The sequence below is a fragment of the Catharus ustulatus genome, chromosome 13 (genome assembly GCF_009819885.2).
Source record: "Catharus ustulatus isolate bCatUst1 chromosome 13, bCatUst1.pri.v2, whole genome shotgun sequence".
Taxonomy (NCBI): domain Eukaryota; kingdom Metazoa; phylum Chordata; class Aves; order Passeriformes; family Turdidae; genus Catharus; species Catharus ustulatus.
The window spans coordinates 5,051,835-5,074,081 of record NC_046233.1 but is presented as its reverse complement, the minus strand read 5'-3'; the positions used below and the strand labels follow the sequence as shown (position 1 = coordinate 5,074,081).

General features: G+C 41.1%; 2 protein-coding genes across 3 annotated transcripts in view; both read right to left on the bottom strand.

Moving 5' to 3' along the window:
- Window positions 1-4,224, bottom strand: part of EOGT (EGF domain specific O-linked N-acetylglucosamine transferase) — a 147,585-nt gene extending 143,361 nt beyond the window's left edge. Inside the window, exons 1-6 of one of the 2 annotated variants that reach the window (XM_033071581.2) lie at window positions 3,949-4,224; window positions 2,906-3,135; window positions 2,441-2,541; window positions 1,790-1,898; window positions 1,609-1,703; window positions 472-576 (exon numbers count right to left, since the gene is read on the bottom strand). In XM_033071581.2, coding sequence (XP_032927472.1) covers window positions 472-576; window positions 1,609-1,703; window positions 1,790-1,898; window positions 2,441-2,541; window positions 2,906-3,115 — 620 coding nt within the window. In that variant the 5' untranslated portion in view covers window positions 3,116-3,135; window positions 3,949-4,224. The remainder of the gene's footprint in view (window positions 1-471; window positions 577-1,608; window positions 1,704-1,789; window positions 1,899-2,440; window positions 2,542-2,905; window positions 3,136-3,948) is intronic. The other variant, XM_033071582.2, reaches the window with a different exon arrangement.
- Window positions 4,225-6,343: 2,119 nt separating this feature from the next.
- Window positions 6,344-22,118, bottom strand: LOC117002613 (TATA element modulatory factor-like). The gene is given in 19 exon segments (XM_033071900.1): window positions 6,344-8,617; window positions 9,363-9,488; window positions 9,769-9,915; window positions 10,388-10,498; window positions 11,441-11,460; window positions 11,463-11,532; window positions 11,616-11,685; window positions 11,943-12,135; window positions 12,833-12,989; window positions 13,604-13,696; window positions 14,134-14,290; window positions 14,442-14,608; window positions 15,260-15,402; window positions 15,949-16,054; window positions 16,931-17,057; window positions 17,908-18,011; window positions 18,808-19,526; window positions 19,529-20,047; window positions 21,935-22,118. Coding segments are annotated over 19 exon segments (3,315 nt in total). The 5' UTR covers window positions 22,077-22,118; the 3' UTR covers window positions 6,344-8,473.
- Between the last annotated feature and the right edge of the window lie 129 nt (window positions 22,119-22,247).

Here is a 22,247-nt window from a genome sequence, read left to right as displayed (position 1 = left end):
AGATGCAAACTGTGATGCCCTGTACTTCCCACTCACTGAGCCCACCTCCCATTCCCAGCACATTCTGTGTGAGCACACATCCAGATCATCCTCACCAAGGACTCTGAGCTCACACACAAGGGCCAGCTTCAAGGACCTCCCACAGAACCATCACCCCTTCTACACACAGATCAGGCACAGCACCTGCACCTTGCCCAGAAAACACCTGGAGGTCAGAACTTCCAATTGCAAGATGATCTCACATCTTTTACTGCTGCAAATGAGGCAGGACACAATTACACACAGTGCGGTTCAGACTTTCTGCAGAGATGTAATTATCAGAGGTTTCTAACATGAACTCTCAAACTGACCTTAAAAGGAGCAGGTCTTTCTCAGTATGAAATCCCCTACACTCAGCTGATAATGACAATGACAAAAATCAAAAATAATTAGCAAGTGAACTTGGAAGCAGCCTTGACAAGAGATTCTTACCAAGATTGCAGAGGGCTCTTGCGCTGACCTTCAGCCAAAAATGCCTGAACGTCGAGGGTACAATGACCCCCAATTTCTCCCTTCTGGAAAAAGTCTTCTTTGAATCTAATGCAAATTAGAAAAAGTCTGTCAGCTTTTGTGCAGCAGGGCTACCAGTGCCCTGCAATCTCAATTACATACTCAAGCCAGTGCTACTTAGCCTCAGTTCAGCAGGGCACTTCATACATATTTAAAAACTGAGTATTTTCCTCATTGTAAATCAAGAATTTCCCATAACTCCCAAAAAAGACAGTGGTGTTCTTGAAAGTCTAGAAATCATCTTAGAAAGCAGCACTAATTCACCCAGAATGTTATTAAGAATTATTTACACATACCCACATAAGTAATTTAATTAGATTTTGCTTCATGATGATGATGCACCACTGTATGACAGGACCATACTGGTTGTCATTTTTGTTTTTAACAATTTCTTACTGGAATTTACTTCAGATTTCACAATCCACTTGGCTGCCCAAGGATTTTATACAACATATGAAGAGTGAGATGCAAGAATAAATTTCCTGTCTAAATTAACTTCCAGGACAGGCTGTGATGATGACAAAACCCATTCTGGAGGGTAATATCAGCCTCAGTCATGAACCAGATTGAGACACTGACTTCAAAGACAAGGCAGAGGGTCATGCCAGCACCACAGGCATGGTTTTTTCATCCAGTTTCCAATATGTAGCTTTTTAATTTGGGATGTGGAAGATCCAGGTTCAGATCTCTCCTCAGTCACTCAGTATCTGAAAATGCAGATCCTGGATCTGGTATAAAGGAAAGGTCTTGGCTCCTCAGACAAAAACAATTGTGTTTTGCACATCATCTGACCAAGGAAGGACATGACTGAAGACACAGAAATGTCTTCCTGTCTTTCACCAGGAAGGATTTCAATCACTCATCATCTTCCATAAAACTGAGAGCTTGGGTTTTTACACCCAGCAGGAGCCAGCAATGAAGAGGTGTAAACCTTTACAGGGCTTCAGCAACGAGCCTCTGATCAGCAGTAAAACCATGACAACAAGCAAACCAGCTCTGTTAAAGAAATTCTCAAATCCTTTTCCCTGCCATCCCATTTTTGTTATAATACAGGCAAACCTGTCATGGTTTCTCTTTACAGCTCGTAAATCAATGTACAAGTTTGTTGCTCTGCAATGCTGAAGGTACTGGGAGCAGGTCAGAGATGAATCCCCCTGTTAAGAACAAGTAGAATTCTGTCAATAACAAAAACAGGTTTTTAAAACAAGTGCAAAGTATCACATCTGTCAGAAATACCTACTGTTGCTGCAGGCTTGCAATGGGTTTTCACTTCACTGAGCCTCTCTTGAACATATCCAAAATCTGCTTGTTTCCAGAATATCTGCTGGGCTGTCTCGATGTCACTTGCCCTGATGTGTGAAGGAGAGAGGAAACAAATCAAGGTCTGTTGCTCAATTCTAGTAATAACTTCAACAGATTTTTCCACTGAAAGTGGAACAGAAGAACCAGCCAGTTGTTTTACTGGCATTTAAAAAACAGGAAGCACTTATCAGCTGCATGCAAGTGAAAACATCAATGACAATTTAAGGCTATTCTCCCCTAAAAGGGTAAAAATGTTTTTCTCATTTTTTCCTCTGTTTCTAAAGCTAAGAAAGGAAATACAGTTATTTTAGGAATCTGAATTCAAGGCTATATCAGAATAATGAAAACATTCTGCCAGGAAGCATTTCTAACAGTATTTTCTTCCTTAAAAAGTTAAAATTTCTAAATCATGTTGAAAGGCTCATTATGTATAAATACACACATTATGTATACACATAGGTGTCCACAAAAAAAATCACTCTTTAAATTCTAAATATCACAATACTGTTTACTTCTCAGCTATATCAAAGTGAGCACTACACTATTTTTTTAACCATAATGTACAGCAGACATTTAAAATTAAACTTACCACCCAGTTTCAACATAATCACACACTGGGTAACTGAACCTGTTCTCTGATCTGCAAGATTTCTCATAACCCCAGCAGGATTTTAGTTTCTTCAAGTGTTCCTGCAACACAGAATGACTGGATCAGGCTTTGCAACAGGAAAATGGGAAATTACTTAAGTAAGTTGTTGGCTTTTAAATGACATCTTGCTCATAAATCTTGCATAAAAGACTTTTGGTTTGGTCTGTTTTCAAACAGAGTTTGAGAAATGACAGCCAGATTCTTCATGCACAGCAGAGGCTCCAAAGTGGACACACAAGCACGACAATATCACACTTGTTTTTTTATACGACAAACCCCAAGACCAACCCTTTCCCTGACTAATTAGCAAGGAGACCAATTAATCACCATCTTCAACTGCTGCAACTCCCAAGAACAAACCACCCCAACAGGACATTTGAACAAGCAGAAAAAAATCAAACTTACTTTATATGGGCAAAGAGGATCCTGCTTACAGATGTCAGCAATGTGCTGGTTGTTGTGCAGAAAGTAGGGGATATGCTCATCTGGCAAGTTGATGGCTTTGTAGTTGTAGAATGGCTCTTCTGGAATGTTTGGGAATTCAGGAGGATTTCCAGCTTGGGAATTAGCCAGAATTTCTTGCAGTAGCAATCCAAACACAAGCAACATAAACATGGCAACCTGTGAGTTCTGTGCTTTATAAATAAAATAGGGAAAAAAATGGAATTAACATATCTGCAGCATTTCAAGCACACAAGACAAAATTTAGAGTCAGACATTTAGTCAAAGAATTTGTACTTGCATTTCTGGGGTGGTTTCTTTTTCCTGTGAAGACCAAACTTTCTCTGGGAGGTCAGACTGCACAACGTCAGGATTATCTTTGAATCATTAGTCACTGAGTGTTATTACGCACTGCAAACTCCCAGTCAAGCTAAAATGGGTGTGTTTACTTTAGCTAAATGCCAAGGGATCCTCAGAGCTCCATGTGGAAACTAAGTATAGAGCATGTAATATCCAGTGAGAAGGGAGAAAAAGCAGAATAACTAGGGGGAGGGGTGAGAAAAGAAGGATTTTTATTTTTAAAGTAAGTATGAGAATAACACATTCTCCACTTTGAACTAATCATTAGCTGAAAGAAAAACAGGCAGACACAAATAGAGGATCACAGATAAGTCTGTTTTTAGTGCTTAACATCATGCTAAAGAAACTTGACTACTGAGTATATTCTATATATAATTTTTTATAAAATAGAAGTGTGTTTATATATAGACACATGTACACACACACAGGCCCACACATCTGTATACCCTAAAGCTGCCTGCATACCTTCCTGCTAGCACAGCCTTCTCATCTAACACCTCTGCTTTGAACCATTAAACTTCCTGGGGAAAAAAACGCATGGCCTGTGTCTAAACTCCACCTTTTTTGGCGTTATAATTTGCTAAAATTTGCATGCTTGCTTTCAACCGAAGCCTTTAGCAAAATTCCTACGATACGAGTAGTTTTACCTGTTTGGTTTCAGAGGAACCACTTCAAATTTCCCAGGTACAGAAACCTAGAGTGGGGAGGAAGGTGGAGCTATAAACGTGCTGCAGAAGGAGATTTCCTCAGGACACTGTCCTGCTCCCAGCAGAGAGCAGCTCCCGCAGCCCGGGCACCGCGCTGATGTCACCGGGCCGTGGGGCATTGCACAGGGATCACCTCTGCCATCCCCAACCCCAGAGCGGCCCTTCCGCACCCCTGGCTGTCACTGCGGGAAGGTCCGGGCATCCTGTGCCAGAACCGGGCCGGACCCGGACCCAGCCAGACCTGGTGCCCGACCCAGCCGGACCGGGTGCCCGACCCAGCCTTGCCATGCCCGTGCTGGAGCCGGCACCGCCCGGTGCTCCCGCGTCCCGGCACAGCCCCGCATCTCACCGCGTGTAACCGCGTATTTCACTGCCTAGAACTGCGCATCTCACCGCGCATCTCACCGCGTATAACCGCGTATTCACCGCGCATCTCACCGCGTATAACCGCGTATTTCACCGCGCATCTCACCGCGCATCTCACCGCGCATCTCACCGCGTATTTCACCGCGCATCCCAGCCTATCTCACCGCGCATTTCACCGCCTATTAATGCGTATTTCACCTCGTATCTGATCGCGCCTCAGCCCCGCCGGCCCCGAGGAGCCCCGCGGCCCACGGGACCGGCCGCTGCTCCTGCCGGGCGCTCTCCGCCCGCCGCAATCCTCATGTCCGGGGGCAGCGCTCGGCCCGGCCCCGCCGGGCTCCGGGTGTGAGGGAGGGGCGGCGGCACCGCCGGGACCGCCCAGCCCGGGGCGAGGGAGCCGGGCAGGGAAGGAAGGAGCAGAGAAGCAGCAGGGAAGGAAGGCAGGGAAGGAAGGAGCAGAGAAGGAGGAGCCTCCCCGCAGCGCCCGGGCGCGGCTCAGGTGGGCCCGCAGCGAAGGGCACCTGCCCGCGGGGCAGCAGCGGCGGAGCAGCCGCGTCTTCCTTCTGCTGCCGGAAATTAAAGGCTGCCGGCCCCGGAGCGGCGAGCGCAGGATGCGGAGGAAAAAGGGCCCTTTCCTGCCGCGGCCCGGCAGGAAGCGCAGGCTCCGGCACCCCATTGTTCCAGGCGGCCCCCCGAGCCCCGGCCGGGAGCGCCGCGCTCCCCGACAGCCCCGGAGCAAGGACAGGGCTCACGGTGCCCTGCTCTGCTCTCCCTGACACACGGCAGCGCTCTGCCCGAGCCCCGCAGCCTCCGCTCTGACCCAATTCCCGCAGGGACGAGCGCCGGGGGAGGCACAGGACCGGCACTAAAGAGCTTTGAAGCGTCCAGCACAGCCCAAACCTCTTCTCCCCGCGTTCCCAGGTGGGAAACGAGGAACGAACGCTCAGCCCAAGCCAGGAAAGCTGAAACACAGCTGAGGGCGGCTGGCCCGGCAGGGACACCGCTTACCCGAATAAAGGAAAGCAGTGGAAATTTCACATTATCCACAACCCCAGCACTGCATTTAAAATAAACATAAATACCCACGGCACTGCAAGACTTCAACTGGCATCTCTAAATGCATTCCAACTACATCTGCTATCTTCCACCTTAAGTAATATTTTCCTTTCATAGGTTCACACCCATCCACCCTCCCCAGAACTATTTTTAAGTCTTTTCTCAAAGAGAACCAGAGCACACTGTTAGCAGAAATTTTTATTTTGTGCTGACCCGTGCTTTTTACAGTTTGTACATATTTTACAACTAGAAACCGAGGGGTTTAATTTCACTGTGGTAACCATTTCACCTCATATTAAAGATCATTATAGCCCTTAGTAAAATGTAAGCACATACATTACAACAATCGTGTAGCAGGGGAAAAGAAAACAGAACTAACCCTTCTCTCATGTGATTTTGACATGGGATTTTGAACATGGGCTCTTGAGTTCCTAAAGGAAGTATCAGAGTAATCTATTCCTCATCTCCCTACATCCACAGAGGCCTTCCATCAGCAATTCATTGAGTAACCCTTAAATAACCTTTCTTCATATTGTATATGCAGTGAAATTGAGAGCTAAATTAGTTGCTTTCAGAAGGAATGTTCTAAAATGATAAATTTAGACAAAAGTGAATACTAGAATTCTAACTCCTTTCATTTTGCACATTACTCTCCTAGGCATCTCAGTAAGAGCAATGACTGTGTTCAAGCAGACATTAAGGTTTCTTCAAAACAAGCATACAATTGTATCAAAGATGAGCAAACATGTTTTCTTAAAGTCCATGTTACCTTCTAACAGCCACTTTGTTTTCTAAGGCTTTGATGATTAAGACACAGAAGGCCATCCGATTCTCAGGTGATAGTAAAAGTTGCAGTACAAGGGAATATAGAATCCAAAAATAGTCAATACAAATATTTAAATCTATCAGTAAAATTTAAAAATCTAATACCTTTTGTTTTTACGTCTAAAACAGTTAATGCTGATTGCATGTTAAACTTTACCTTTTACCTAAGCTCTTCATGAAAACCAAGATACCCAAGACATACTCAGAGCTGCCTGTCAGCCCTTCAGGAGCATCTGCTCACATTACACAGGAAATGTTACCTTCAAAAGCACTGGCAGCAAGAGATCCCAATAAAAGTTCAAAGGATAATTTATTTGTCTTTGCTGCTGCATTTGTCTGCCAAGATTGTAAAGGAAAAAGGTGAAAATCAGGAAGTTATTGATTCACTGTGGTGGATAAAAGCTGAAGTTCTAAGCTTTGACCATCACAAAGAGTTTTCTTAAGAAAAGGCTGAACTAACCCTTGCACATCATAATTCCAAATTAGTAAAATTCCAGCAAGTGTTTTAATATAGTTTTTGGCTGAGGTTTGACTGGTCTGGGTTTCTCAGAAACTGAGAGCAACCAACCATGCTTTAATATGAAGGTAAAATGTTAAATTCAGAGGGTTTTAGAAGAAAAGTCGTACCACTGTGGTTTGAAAAACTGAAATGAAGACAAGAGGGGAATTCCCTCCCACCTCCCAATGACAAAAAAAAAAAGAAGAGAAAAAAAAGTATTTTATTAAAGCAGTTAGAATTTTCTATGACAGACGGGGGAGTTACAATAATTTAAGTGTTCTGGCTCTATGGCTTTAATGAAATCCTCCCAGTGAATCTCAAATCAGACTAGGATTTTCCATGAACATTCCCTTGCCTATGTAACTTCAGGGACTGTTCTCCCAGTGAGGAATAAACCCTTAACACCCATAGTAAAATTATATTACCAAGAGGCATTTCTCCAGAAGCAACTCCTTATCCTTCACATCCTTTGTCTGTCAGGCCACCAAATACCCAAGCAGGAAAAGAGTTCCCAAATGACAACGTGCACTGGTCTGAAAAAAAAAAACCCTCTCCCAACAGAGGCACTGGTGTGATAAGAGAAGAATTTCAACTGCCCAATATTTCACACGAGTAGGTTCTGAGATGCAGCAAAATATTTGCTCTCTGGAATGCAGAGGGGAAGACAAAAGCTTCTTCTCAGCATTCCCAAGGGTCCCATTCAAACATTTCCTCTGACATTACCAAAAATGCAGCTCGGCTCCAAGTCACGTGGGTGCTGATTGACCAATACCTTGCTTAAGGAATGCCATGAGAAATACTCTGCAGCCACTGGAGACTTGCTCAAAAACTATTATTAAGCCACAGTTCAATTTTACAAGAAGTCTAACCCTTGCTACTTTTATAAAAGGAACCATGAGATCTGCAGCAGTTTATTTTTAAAAAATCAGTTTCCTGCATTCTTCTGAACTGTTCTAGCTACTGTCAAAAATCAGCTACTAAATCTAGAACAGATATTTAATAACATATTTCTGGTGTTAAAAGTTGAACACATTTATCATTTCAAGCAGAGCTGTTATCTCCAGACTCATGAGAACACAAGCAATATACAAAATGAAGCTGTAATTTGAAGTCTCATCTGAGTCTCACACTCTGCTTTAGAGGATTTAGTGTAGTCAGACTAATCGGATTTGTCTAAGAATAATCACCCTGACACATTCAGATGTTGTAAGCACAAATCTAAGATTTTCCTCTCATAAAAATATCCACCGGTTATGCTTTAGGACAGCAAGTTTCTGCTACTTAGTTATTAAAAATTACCTGATGAGATTTTAGAAAAACTCCTATGAACACTTGAGAAAGACTTCTAATGTGATTTTCATAGGTTTACAAAGATTATGAATCAAGGGCTGCTTTAGTACTACTCATGTTTTCCAGTGCTGTCTCACAAGCAACCAACAACCATAATTTCTGCTGTTTGTGTTAAATGACCCAGCATTTAGCAAAAACTTAAATAAAGGGATGACTGAAGAAAAAAAAATTAAATATTGCACAAATAATTTAACTGCAGACAGAGCAGGACACTTAAAGCATTGATTCTTCTGTCAACATATGAACTCTATTATATAGTCACATTTTCTATAATACAGGGTTTTTTTACAGGACATTTAAATTCAGCATTTACATAAACAGTTATCTTTACAGTCTGTCACCATATAGTGTTAAGAGTTCCATGAGGAATTAATTTTGTCTTTGTTTTAAAAGTTCATCTATCTGAGTCTTGTACATGTTTTTCACATCTTCCAGATCCAGCCGCAGTTCCTCAGCCTCCTCTGCCTTCTCCCCATACATCTGGAGAATGGTGTTGTACCTCTGATCCAAATCCTGCAAGGACACACTTGGTTATCTCACTGCTTTTCCAGCCCCAAGCAGGCTGCTGCTGGGACAGTGTTTGACACTACCAGGGGAAGCAAGTGCAGCACTACCTCAGAGTGTAACTACAGTGAAGTACACAGTAAACTCTGCAAAAGGACTTTGTGGTTTGAATACAGCTAGATTTACATTCTACATGTTAAAGTAAGACATTCCAAAGATCCTAAAAAGATTTAGTGCTGGCTTCAGAGGACAGACTGAAGCACTTTGAAGTTCAGTTGCTGTAAGAATTAAAATCAGTTAGAAAATTGCACTGTTTTACTAGAGGAATGACCAGTTTGGGAAATGTTTCATGAGAAAATTGAACATTCTGTATTCAAAAATTATTCCAAAACTGTTTCAAACATCTCAGTTTCAATTCAATAGGATTCAATCATTTTTCTTATTTCCTGGACACATATCAGCTTCTGCATCAACTTCTCACAAGCCCATGGTATTTATGAAAACCCTCCCTCTATTAAAAAATCCAGTTCCAGACAAGTGCCTGAATGATAGAAACAAAAATGTTCTTCCTGATTTAGAAGATTCTTATGCACAGCACATGTTTATCAAAAAACAAACCCAAAACCAAAAAACAGGCTCTTCAGTCACTTATGCTTAGAGACAGATTTGAATATATTCCTAAACTGATAGGACATTCCTAAAGAAAAGCCATTATCTACATTTTATGGTGGATTTACACCAGAAATGCACTGACCTTTAACTGTGTGCGTAATTTGGGGATTTCCTTCACTTTTTCTTCAAGTTCATCATTTTGATTTGTTAATTTAACCAGCTCTTCTGCCATTATTGATCGAGTTTTCTCCAGGTTTCCAATTTCCAACTAAGGTAAACATACATAACAAGGAGAAGAAAGAATTCACTGTATTTATAAAACACCATATCAAAATACACAATAATTAAAGTTTATTCTTAAACCAGACTGTGAAACAGCACATCTCAGATCCACTCTCACTTCCTCAAATCTCAGGGTCTTGGGATTTTTTTTAACTTTTCAGACAGATAAGGATAGGCCCTTACCCAAACAAAAAGGAACCACCAAATCCTTCTTGTGCTGGTTCACAGAATTACCATAACACTGACCAAGCTTTCTGAAAAGATACCTGTAGATGTGAAATCTCTCCTTCTCTTAGTTTTAGCTGTGACTGTAGGTTTTCAATTATACTTGAACCGGATCCCATCCTTATTGCATCATAGAGATTGCTCCCACTGGTAGCTATTGGTCCAAATGAGTGATCATGAGCATCATCCTACAAACAGAAGGTCAGAAAAGCTGAAAATTAGACAAAGACATGCCCATTTTGGAATCTTCCCTCTCCTAAACATGACATTATTTAAGATTTAAAATTACACTGTGCTAAGCTTGAGGTGAATAGGCACAATCTGGGATAGCTCCCTACTGGTAAGTTCTCCTGACATTTATATAGGTGCCATTTGATTTTGGCAGCATGAACTGGACTGACAGGGAAGGAGCAGCAGTAGGAGACAGCAGAGCACAGCAGTCAGTGATGCTGCCCAGGGAGTGCCAGTAAAAATAAACCAATTGTGTTTTACACAGACATCTTGTAAACAGATGTCTTTACATGTTTCTGCACAGGCTCTTAGCTTGTCTAAGGCCAATATACACTTGAAGAGTCATTTTCTATCTTACTAGAAGTTCTTGAGAAGGAAAGTAAGTGGTCTGTCAGGAAGAAAAAAGGCATTATAGGTTATCTACCCTACCTGTGAGAGGAAGGAGGTTTGAAGACCTGCCATGTCCACCCCACTCATGGAACTGGAGCGGGACATTGATGGTGTACTTGATACAGTTTCAACTGTAAATGATTTTCGGTCCTTAAAAACAAACAAAGACATCCACTATCAGCAGTTAGGAAAAGAAAAAAACGTTCACAACATGCTAAAAGAGATTCTATAAATAACCTCCCTTTTCCACCAACTATGAAACACTATGTGAGATTTCCTACTTGCCCCATACTGTAACATATGAAATCAAAAACAAAGAATTTCTGTGCTGTAATACAGCCTATCTTCAATATCTCAGACCTTCCAGGAAATTAAGACAGAAAATGCAAATTACACCAAGAAAAGGTGCTTTCAAGTAGCCAAGAGAGACTCAGAAGCAGTTTTGTATGTCCAAATGTATCACAGAAAGAATATCTCCTTGGAATGAATGTTAAGGCCTTTTTCGTCTTTTTAAAAGAGTGTATGAATTAAATTCCAGGATTTTTCACATGCTAATAATTAACTGATACCTCTTCAAAACAGACTGGCCTCTTCTTGTAGGCAGCATCTACAAGCATGCTAACCTCTGAAGGGGAAAACACTTAGATTTTAGGACTGGAGACAGTAAGGAACAAACAACAGAAATGGTATTACTTGAATACTAACTGTTAATTAGTGGTAATGAATTTAATGACTATTGAGGATTGTTCTGACTTGTGACTTCAGCTGGAAAGCATGTGGAACATCACACACAGTCATGTGAAACAAAACAGGAATTCAGTGGCAGCAGTGCTGGAGTCTAAGCAAAGAAAACAAGTAGCTTCAGAAGAAAAAGGATCCAAGAGTGCTCAAAGAACACACAGGATTAGACAACAATCCATATTTTTCCTCTTCTCAGGTTAAATAGACTATGACTCAAAATTTATTTCAGTGAGTCTAGCACACCACCTGTTCCACTGGAAAGATACTGTCAGGTACTGAAAATCTCAGGTATAGGTATCTACTAAAATAAAGCCAATATCACTAAGACTTAGAAATGTTAGGTTTTGGCACCTTCTCCTTTGCTGCTTCTGCACAAGAATAGCCTTCTTCCTCTCCTGTTCAACCTTCATCTTCTCCATTTCTAACTGAGTAGCCAGCAGGGCCTGCAAAGATAAATACAAGCTTTTAATCTCCTGCTAGCTCAGATTTCAACCATAACAGAAATTAAAGCTGAACTAGGCAATACCTTTTCTTTCTTTGCATCTTCCAAGGTTTTTGCATACTCATCTTTGAGGCCTTCTAGTTCAACCTCATACCTACACGGAGGAAAGAAAAGAGGTGAAGTCACTAAACAAGCATTCTCCCTTCTATTCTCTGTACATTCAGATACTTTTAAAACAAACACAGTAGCAAGGCTATAAAGTGTAACGAATTTAATACTTTTCTATCTTTAGCATGAAACAAACTATCCTTAACAACATTTTTGTAACATTCTGCCAATGTGTTGCAGACTCGTATCAACACTCCATTTCACTAGTTACAAAGAAATGCTGTTAAACAAAAACTAACTCACCTGCTGTTTTCACTCTCCATTTTCTTCAATTTGTTTCTCTCCACTTCCAGCTGAGCCTGAAGACGGGTATTTTCTTGCCTTAAAAGACTATTTTGAGATTCAGAAGAAGACATCTGAATTTTATTAGCAAGAAGTTCTTCTGTAGCAGCTCGTTCTCTCTCAGTAGCTGCTGCTAGAAGAGTTTGAGACTCACCTGATAGTAAGAAAAGCATGGAATTTAACCTTTTTGATCAAACACCTAGAATATGAGTAAATAATACCTTCACTTACTCGTCAAAATTGAATTAGAGGGGATTTTTTATATGCAACTAACCTTTGTTAAAAAATACGTTTTGTTTTGTAAAGGAAATAAAATATTTCCCACATACAAGGATCAAAGCCATGCAGAATGAAGAGATTTGAAACTCTTTCAGAATGCAATATACAACCACAATTGCCTTCAGAAAGGAAATAATTTCTTTGGGTCCACTTTTGGCCTTTTAATGTATTTTTCATTTAAAACTATAGGTTAGTACTGTATCAAACAACATAATTATCACCATCTATGCAGTTAGGTAAGTGATTCCAAAATTTACAATTCGGCATCTCAGCATCAGGCTCCATATTGGAATACTTTCAGTGTTAATGTCTAAGATGCTGTAAGGACATGTGCACCTTAACCCCTCCACCTTATAATCTTGTGTTAGAGTGTTTTACAGAGAACCAGGGGATTGATTACCTGTCCAAGAACCTTGGCATAACTCTCCCACACCATTTCCTACAGGAAACATTCGGTGCTCATCGCTCCCGATCCACCATCTACACTCTGGGTAAGTGTTAATCCCTTTGGATTTACCTTCACACACCTTCACCCAGAGCCTCACAGCTCAGTAAAAGCTAAACCACCTTACCCAGCCTGTCAGAAAGGTTCTTTTCCAGTTTTTCCCAAGCAGAGGTCTGAGCTCCCAGCGTGGCCTGCAGGTTCTCTATCTGCCGCAGAAGGGGCCGTGTAGCTGAGGTAACACTTTGGCTCAGTTCTTGGTTCCTGCCCTCTGCTTCTTGGAGTCTCTGAAATCACAAATTAAATATAATTTAAATCATATGATGAATTGAAAGATTCATACAGAATTCATCTAAATAAACAGCAGCTGCTTTACATTCTAAAATGACACTGCTTTACAATCTAACATTCATGTGGTTCAAACTCATGGTAAAGTGTGAAATTCCAAGAGAGAAGTTAAACTTTTTTAGATAATAAAGCAAGGGCCCAGAAATTCCAAAGCTCTGGAAACATTAAAGCATTTTGAAAACAATCTATATTCTGGCCCTTAAGAACAATAAAATATTCCTGAGAAGCAGATAAAGAGTCATTCAAAAGCGTGTTTGCCAGCAATTTTAGACAACTATCACAAAATTAATGTCTGTATTTTGTCTCATATTTAAAAAGGTCAGCATTCTACTTAAGAGGTATCATTAAAAATTATGACTTTTTTCCACTATGTTATTTAAAAAAACATTTCCATTAATATTTTTATTGCTCCACTGTAAAAGACAACCACTACAGGTAACCGGGTAAATAAAAAGCCTCTTTCAGGCTGTTCACATCATGGTAGCATTTTGTATTTGGGAATTCAAAATCCTCCTTGCAGATGCAAGTTGGCATCATCTGTTTGTTACAGTACCTGTTGTAGTTCACCGATTTCCTGCCGTAAATAATCTTCTTTTCTGGCTGCCTGCTGCTCTGCACGTTGCAGTGCCAGCCTCAGGTCTGCCACCTAAATAAACAAGAAATTGTTACTAAACTCTTGCCAAAAGTTATATCATCACAGTCCCACACCATTTTCAAACAGTGTTAGATACAATATGTTTGTTTCCAAAGTAAAGGTTTAATTTTTGCACACACACAAATAGCTACACTGATTTATTTATCACTAAAAATTCAAAGAGGTAAGAGTACTACAAACTTAACATAGAGCCTGTCTAAGAAATTTCATTAAGTCAAGTAAAATTATAAGTACTTATAAAATAAAATTAGTATTTTAAAGGTTAGCACAACCACCCCTTAATGGAACAAGCTCCTTGGGGAAGAAATCCTCTGGGTATTTGCTAAGTACACACAAACGAGTTCTACCCAGTTACGTCAGCTGTACACAGCACCTCAGCACAGTCACTTGTTGAATTAAAGAGTTTATTGACTGCATTTCAGACCCACCTGAATTGCCAAAGCTTCCTGCTGCTGCCGAGCCTCCTCCTGGGCCTTCTCCAGTGCTAAGCCAAGCTCTTCCTTTGCCTTCATTTCCCGGCTCAGGGCTGCTTCCTGAGCCTCGCTGTCCTTTGTAGCATTAGCTTTGTGAAGATCTGCAAGTTCCCTGGGGAGAGAAAGACAAACAAACAAATAAGCAAACCCCAGTACATTTAAATGCCAACAGCACCTTGGCAAATAACTTTGTTACATTTAAATATTTCACAAGCATTGCACAAGAAAGAGCCACAGTCTGAAGGTGTAATCACTTTGCTTACTTGTATGCACTGTCAAGTGCTGCCTGCACACTCCTGTTCTTTTCCTCAAGTTCCTCCACTTCTGTCTGAAGTTTAGCAAGGTCCTTTTCTTGTCTCTCCACAACACTGTTCAGTTGTTTAATGCTGTCTCGATGCTGCTTCTCAAGGTCTTCCTTGCCATCAAGCACCTGTCAGTGCAAACAAGAAACATGAAACAAACCCCAGGATGGGGCTGACAACACAGCCTGAGGACAGTGACAGCAGTGGCAACCAGTTTGGGATAAAGTCACCAAACCACCCAGTACTTTGCAAAAACAGAAAGATTTTGCTTCCCTGGCTTCCCCAGAGGAGGGAGCTGCTCTTCACCACAACTCCACATTCTGAAATTTGTAAGGTCTTGACTCAGTCATTAACAGCCCAAATTTTGGTGGTACAGGTTTTCCAGCTCTCATGGTAACAGCAGTGCAAACAAGCAGCTGAGAAGATCCCTCACTGCAGTTTTACAAGGAGTACACACATAAATCACAGCTCAGTGCTCCAATAATGTGAAATGGTGAGACCCTGGCACAGGCTGCCCAGAGCAGCTGTGGCTGCCCCATCCCTGGAAGTGTCCAAGGCCAGGCTGGACAGGGCTTGGAGTACCCTGGGATAGTGAAAGGTGTCCCTGGCCATGGCAGGGAGGGGTTCCATGAGCTTTAGGGTCCCTTCCAACCCAAACCATTCTGGGATTCTATGAAATGGAGAAATCCCAGAAAATAAAAAAATGTCAATTTATCAAGAGGCCCCCCAAAATGCAGCTAACATATAAAGCTTAAAAAAAAAATCAACAAATATCTCACCTGTTTTAAATGCTGCAACTCCTCTTCCAACTCCTTAATCTTTTTGCTCTGTTTGGTGTTAGTATTTTCTCTCTCTTTCTCTTTGGCTCTTAATTTCTTAATAATGTTGGAATTGTGCAGTTGCTGTTTGGAAAGCTTTTCCCCTGTGAAGAAATGGAACATGAAGCTAGTGCATAGTGGTGATATTCTATGGATTCTCTCTATTCACACCAGCCTTGCTCTTTAGTCCCATGAAAATAATACTCCAGTAAATATGGAAATATTTATTCTTACAATTTTTCATGCAAGTTCCTAAGTTTAAATCTATCTTATCCTGAGATACTATTGCTACTCTGAGCTACAGTGAGATAGGATAGGATGCAAAAGGCTTTGAAAATTAAGCAAGTGAGCTCATCATGTTAGAAAAAAATTACCTTCTGATTTAGTATATGCATTTTACTTCCAAAATTAAAAATTATTAAAGGAGACACTGTAGAAATGCCTGAATAATGCCCTCATTATTCTGAATGGAACATAGAATGTCCCTCCTGTTGCTCTTTGCTACTCACTAAATGCTTCAAATGTTCAGAAACTTCCAACATGCTTCAAATTTGGCATTTTTTCCCCACACAAAGAAGGCTTGTATGCAAGGCCAGTACATTTCCAATTATTCTACACATTTTTACTACCAAAAAAAAGTTAATTCTCACCTTCCTCCATTAATCCTTTGATTTGCTCTTCTTTTTCTTTCAGTAATTCAGCAGTTTCATTGGTATTAAGTCTAGTAGCCAATTCCTCTTTAACAGTCTTTACTTCCTAAATAATGAGATAAAATACTTAAGACTATTTATTAAAACACATGTAGGGAAAAACACAAAGTGAGTTACACTGATCACCTTTTCTTCTGCCCTTTCTCTTCAAAGGATTTGCTTGGAAAACAATTTAGGCTGGAAGGGAACTCTGGAGATTATCTGATCAAAATAGATTGCTCAGAGCCTTATTGCACCAAGTTTTAAAAACCTCCAAGGATTGAGACTCTCTAAATCCTTTGCACAATTTGTTCCAACTTCCCCATCCATTTAATTTTCTTGAAACTTTCACAATAGAGAAAAACCAACCTGTCCTATTCATATGTAGATACTGAATATTTTTTTTAGTTCAACTCACTGCTGTGTCAACACAGTGATGAACAGTTGAAAAATATTTGTTTTCCAGTTAGATTTGAGTCTCCTTTCTGCATTAAGCTAGAGAAATGAAATGCTGTGACATCAGGTCAAGAACATTTAAACCCCATAAACTTTGCTGCTGTAGATTTCTTTGCTTGCTCCAAATCAATCTGTCATCAGCCCTTAATTTTCCTGCCAGCTAATCCTCCAAAGAAGCCATTCCCATTCTCCACCCCTTCCTCACATCTCCCTCACCAATGCAAACACATATTTGGTACAAAGTGAATGAGAGCACACATTAAATCTTTTTATTTTTTCCCAAACCAGACCAACTTAAATGAGTTCCCCAAGTTCACAGCATGGATGCAAGAACACAGCTGTGAACACCAAGTAACCTGCATGGCTGGGAACAGCTTATCCTAACAGCCTCATGCTTTTCCCTGGGTTAATGTTTTTGTTTTTCCTCAAGAAATTCAGTTGTGTCACAAAGTAATAAACATTAATTTCATTTTAAAAAAACAATCACCTTTTTAGCTGCATCTCTCTCTTTGCAGGCTAGCTGGAGCTTCTTCTCAGCATCTGCAATTCGCTGAGCAAACTCTTCTTTAAGAGATGAAAGGCTGCTGCTCTCTTCTTTCATTCTAAACATTTCACTGCATTTAAAATGAACATTTCAGAATAGCTGCATGCTTATGTGACACTCCAAACAGTTTGCAACAGGTTGTCTTAAAAAATGTTTTTAGTTGTATTATACATGATAAGCAAAAGTCAAAAAACCTCACATCTGTATTAGAAGTTCTGATCAAAGATCATTATTAATTCAGTAGTTTATCCATGAAAACAACTAAATACTTGATTTATCTTCAATGTTTTGCCCCTTGATAAAGTCCTTTTCAATTAACCACAATCTGTATAATACAAAGGGTAAAATATTTAATTTTTTAAGTAGGATAAATTTAGTCATCAAACAACAGCATCATGTATCTGTAATTTGTAAATTTTATAACTCAATATTTGATTAATGAGCCAGTAAATACAACTTTCCATTTTTTCCCCTTTTAACTTTAACCACATTAAACAATAGTTTCAGGTTTTTCCCTACAACCAGCCCTTCTTCCATATTTTCAGGGTCTACATTTTAGCCAACAAATTACTTAGAAAATCAGGTTCATTCCTCTGTATCAAGAAAGTCAGTCTCTCTTAATGGCTGAATCCAGTCTTCTAAGAAACATCTTTATTAATAACCAAGACTGACTGTCCACTGCTTGCTTACCAAAAAATCTTTTCCCAGCCCCATCCCAGAAGAGATTTTGGCCCCATTAAATAATATGTCTTTAAAAAAATCCCATCACAGCACATGCAATCATCATTTCCACCTTTCCCAAACAGTGCACATCCCTGCAACCTTTGTTCCAGTCATAAAGCTCCTTGTTTTATCTATCATCTAAGATTTTATTACAGCAAAGTCACAGTTACAGCACTGAGGGTTATTTTCATACTTACTCTTTGAGGTTATCATAAGCTTCCTCCAAGCGAGCCCTTTCTTTACTAGTACTTAATAACTGTATTTCCCTCTTCTCCAGCTTCTCAGTTAATGAATCAATCATCTGGAGTTTTTATAAATAAAGATCAGATGAATGGGACAATTAAACACAAGAGGAGCAAACTTTCCCTTTCCCCCACCCCATTTCCTCACAAGATTATTTAAAGTTCAACTGGTCAATGTTTCCAGGAATTTGAGGCAGAAGTCAGTGAGGATTACCATACTTCTGCCACACACCTGGACACAAAGACCTGTACTCTACAGGTGTAGAAATCCTATTAAATCAGCACATGTGGCTCAAGTATGTTCCTCAACAAAATAATCAACAGTGATATTTAATTATGCACTACGTTTTTAACTAGAGATGATAGTCTATAAAACTATGGTTTACACTAAGCATTAAGACTCCCAATGTTCTTTACAGAATAATTTCTATGGGAAGGTCTCTTCTGTGAAACATTAGCACAAAGCAGCAGAATAGCCTCAGATGAGGGAAGAAAACTTTCACTCAGAGTCAAAAGCATTTAGTTCACATCCTCAAAATAATTTCTTAATATCAGATTTTGGAAAGCTGAATATAGATAAATAATAAAAATACAAGAAAATATACAAGTGTAAACACCAAAGAATTAAAATAACACATTTGACCTATGAGGCTTCCTGTTTGCCACCCCTAGTCACAATTCACAACAGTGACAACCAGGTGGACCAGGTGAAACCCACAACTAGCTGATCAGAAATGTTACCAGTACTGTTCCAGAGTCAGATAGTTCAGCATTGAATAATTCATTCAACATAAGAAAATGTCAGGAGTCTCATTTGCAATTCAAAGGTGTGTACACAATACATGCTTTACTTACCTTTTTAAGCTCTTGCTTCTCAGGGTCCTCTTCTACCAATTGTTCCCCAGCATCCTGCTGGGGCTCGGCCTCCTCCTTCACAACCTGCTCTTCAACAGTTTGTACAGCAGCAACCAAAACAACATCTGGCTGCTCAGAGTTAACAGGGGTTGCACTTCTCCCACTCTCTTCCATCTCAGCTTCCTCAGCATGCAACACAGGAGCATCATTCAAGTTTTCAGATTTATTTTTTAGGGCGTCAACCGTTTCTGTCTTTGGCACGGAAGGACTGACAGCAACAGACGCTGAAGCAGAAGCCCTGCCTGATAACTCATCATCTGAATTTATTTCACTGACACTCCTGCTGTCCAAGGACTGCACACTGAATGAATCAATTCTTTCAAAAGCATCTGAAGAGCTGCAGCTCTCAGTCATTTTCTGGAAGTCATCTAAGCGATTATAATCCGCACAGGCAGACGTGGATAGGAGTTGGAACGACGTCTGCATCAGGTGAAGGCTGGATTTGGAATCTGCAGCTTCTTGCCTGGAACTGACTGAGCTCTCACTTATCACACTTTCATGGTCCAAAACTTCAATATCACTTGTTGTGGAAGTGCCTGAGGAGAAGGTGCTGATGGGAGGTGATGGGGTATTGCTCTGTCTGTCCTCAGTCTTTCTCTCCTTCCCTTCCAAGCCCAGGTCTTTGGTGCCTGCTCCAAGGGACTGAGAAGTACCCTCGGTGCACCTGCTGCTCCATCCCCTCCTACACTGGATTTTTCAGTAGGAGAATCTTCTGGTTCTTCAAAATTTAGAGCAGACACCTTTTGGTCAGTAACTTCATTTGTGCTTGCTTCATGCTGGGCATCAGATTTAAGCACAGCATTGTCTTCTAATTTCTCCTTGGGAGTATCAAGGCTTTTCAAGTCCAGGACAGCTACAGAGGAATCCTTCACTTCTGCCTCTGTTGTCACTGGCCCTTCCAGCTGACTGGAGTGTTGAGACTCCTTTAAAGTGCTTTTCACCTCCTCTTTGGGTCGCTGTGATTTGGCTGGAGGTTTGGACACCACTGGGTTTTTCTGTATGCTCTGAACGTCTGTAGGGGAGAGAAAGGCACTGAAGAAGTTTTCAGATTCATCCACTACTGTCCTCCTCACTGGCTTTGTGATGGCTGTGGGTGATACTGGCTGATTCTGGGGTTCTGTATTTGAGCTCAAGCCCCAGGAAGATGTGTCCCATCCTCCACTTATGAGAGAATTTGTTCCTACAAAAACAAACAGAAAAAAAGGAGATAGGCAAAATAAAAACTTTGAAGGCTACAAGCCAAAGCAAATGTGGCCTCCTGCTTCCCTACAGTGAAAGGAGTGCAGGCAAAACAACCTGAAAAGCATCAGTTTAGAGAATTATACTGATTTTAAAAGGAGGAAAAAATTACAAGGTCTTAAAAGTTAAAAGTAGTACATGAACACTTGCCACACCATTACAGGAAACAGAGGGGAAAAGCTTAAAGTATTTTCAGGATTCTAAGTTAATTTTTCCTCATACACCAAGCATCAGCATGGAGCTGACAATAAAAATCAGCAGTAGCTCAACTGAGAATTCTCTTCTGTAGAAACACACTGAATTGTTCAGTGCTGTAGCTGCCCTAAAACAACAATTCCAATTATTGTATTTCTTGCAGGTTTTCCAGGACTTGTCAACAGCAAGAACAAGAATTTCAGCATCAAATTTCAGTAGCATCTGAAGTAAGAAAGAGAAATCAAAAAACAATATCCAATTTTCTACCTACAAACATAATTGGGGTAAAATAACTATTTCAGGCTACTAAAAACAAACTCACTCTATACATCAGCATCTATTAAAAATGCTGAGTGACAATATTTAAAGCTGGCTTCCACTTTCAGAACAGTTGACAGCTGTTGGCCTCAAATCTCAAATTCAGATAATTACTGTTTTCATTGCCCAAAATACTACAAATGTGTGATTTATTACTACAAGCATCTGACTTATTGCTACCTTGTCCATGATTCAACAGCTTCAGAAAAAGCTCTGAGTTAACTGTAACATTCAGAACATATTTTGACATCCTTTAAAAACAAGTATGTTTTCCCTGAACACCAGATGCAGGCTGACCTTTGCTGCTCTTCTTATGAATTACAGAACTACCATAAGTACTAAGATATAAACCAAATTTTATAAACGATTGGACAGGTCTAAAGGTTTGAGAAATTAAGCATGACAGAGTTTTCCCTAAACAATTCTTGTATTTTAAGATGATACTGTACTACTTACATGACTGCCAAGTCATCAAAGAGACAAAGACATCCCAAACTGACCTTTGCTGAGCAACCAACCCGGGAAACATTTTCAGTTGCTCCAGCTTTCAATTTTCAGAAATCTCACTCTGCTGTGGCTTCACCTGGAAATAACCTCCTCCTCCTCCAAATACACATAGTTCTTCTAGACATAGTTGTAACAATGACACTGATTACAGATGACTTATTTCCAATTATTTTTTTATTATTATTCTTATCTTTAAGATATTATTTTTGGGGGAACTTTCTAACAAGAGGGTTCCTTTTTGCTCTTTGCCTCCCAAACAGCACCTTAGGGCTGACCATTCCTTCAGGTTCTCCATCAGCACACACAGGGGAGACACTTCCTCATAGCCACGACAACTTTTCCACCAGTACATTCCTTTCAACAGATGAAACTGGTAGCCATAAGAAGTGGAAATTTCATTTGGTTTACATGGGCCAGACTTTCAGCTTCTACTCTGCCCTTCCTGTTGCAAAGAATGAATCCATGCAAGCCCCTTTTTCAAAACTGAGCAGTTTTCACTAATCATTAGCGTCTTAGAAAAAAAAAATATAAACAAATAAGGCCTGGAGAAGCAGGGATATGAGGCTCAGTGCTACCCATGCGATAAAAGCAGGACACTGGTGACACTGAGCCGAGCCTGTCCCGCTTCGTGCCGGCATCACCGCGCACGGGAGGGAGCAGAACGTGGATTACATAAACCGGGGGGCTCTGAATTGTACAAACCGGGATTTTGGGCTCGGGGCTGGTTAAACCACCCCGAGGAAAGGGGGACACAGCGGAGCAGCGGGCGGGGCGAAGGGCCGCGAGGCTGGGCACGCTCTGCCCTTACCGTCACCGTAGTCGGGGATGACGGCGTCGGGCCAGGGGCTCTCCTCGGCCTGGATGTCCAGCACCCGGTCGATGGATTTCTGCGCCTGCGACAGCGCCTGCTTGGCGAAGCTGGACAGCTGCGAGGCGTTGAACCAGCTCATGGTGGGCGGCTCCGCGGCTGCCCCCGCTGCCGGCGGGGCCGGGCCGGGCCGGGCCGGCGCTGAGGGAGCGGAGCAGGGCAGAGCAAAGCGGAGCGGAGCGAGGGGCCCCGCGCAGGCGCTGCCGGATCCACGTCGCACCCGGGCCCGGCGCAGCCGCGTCCGGCCCGACAC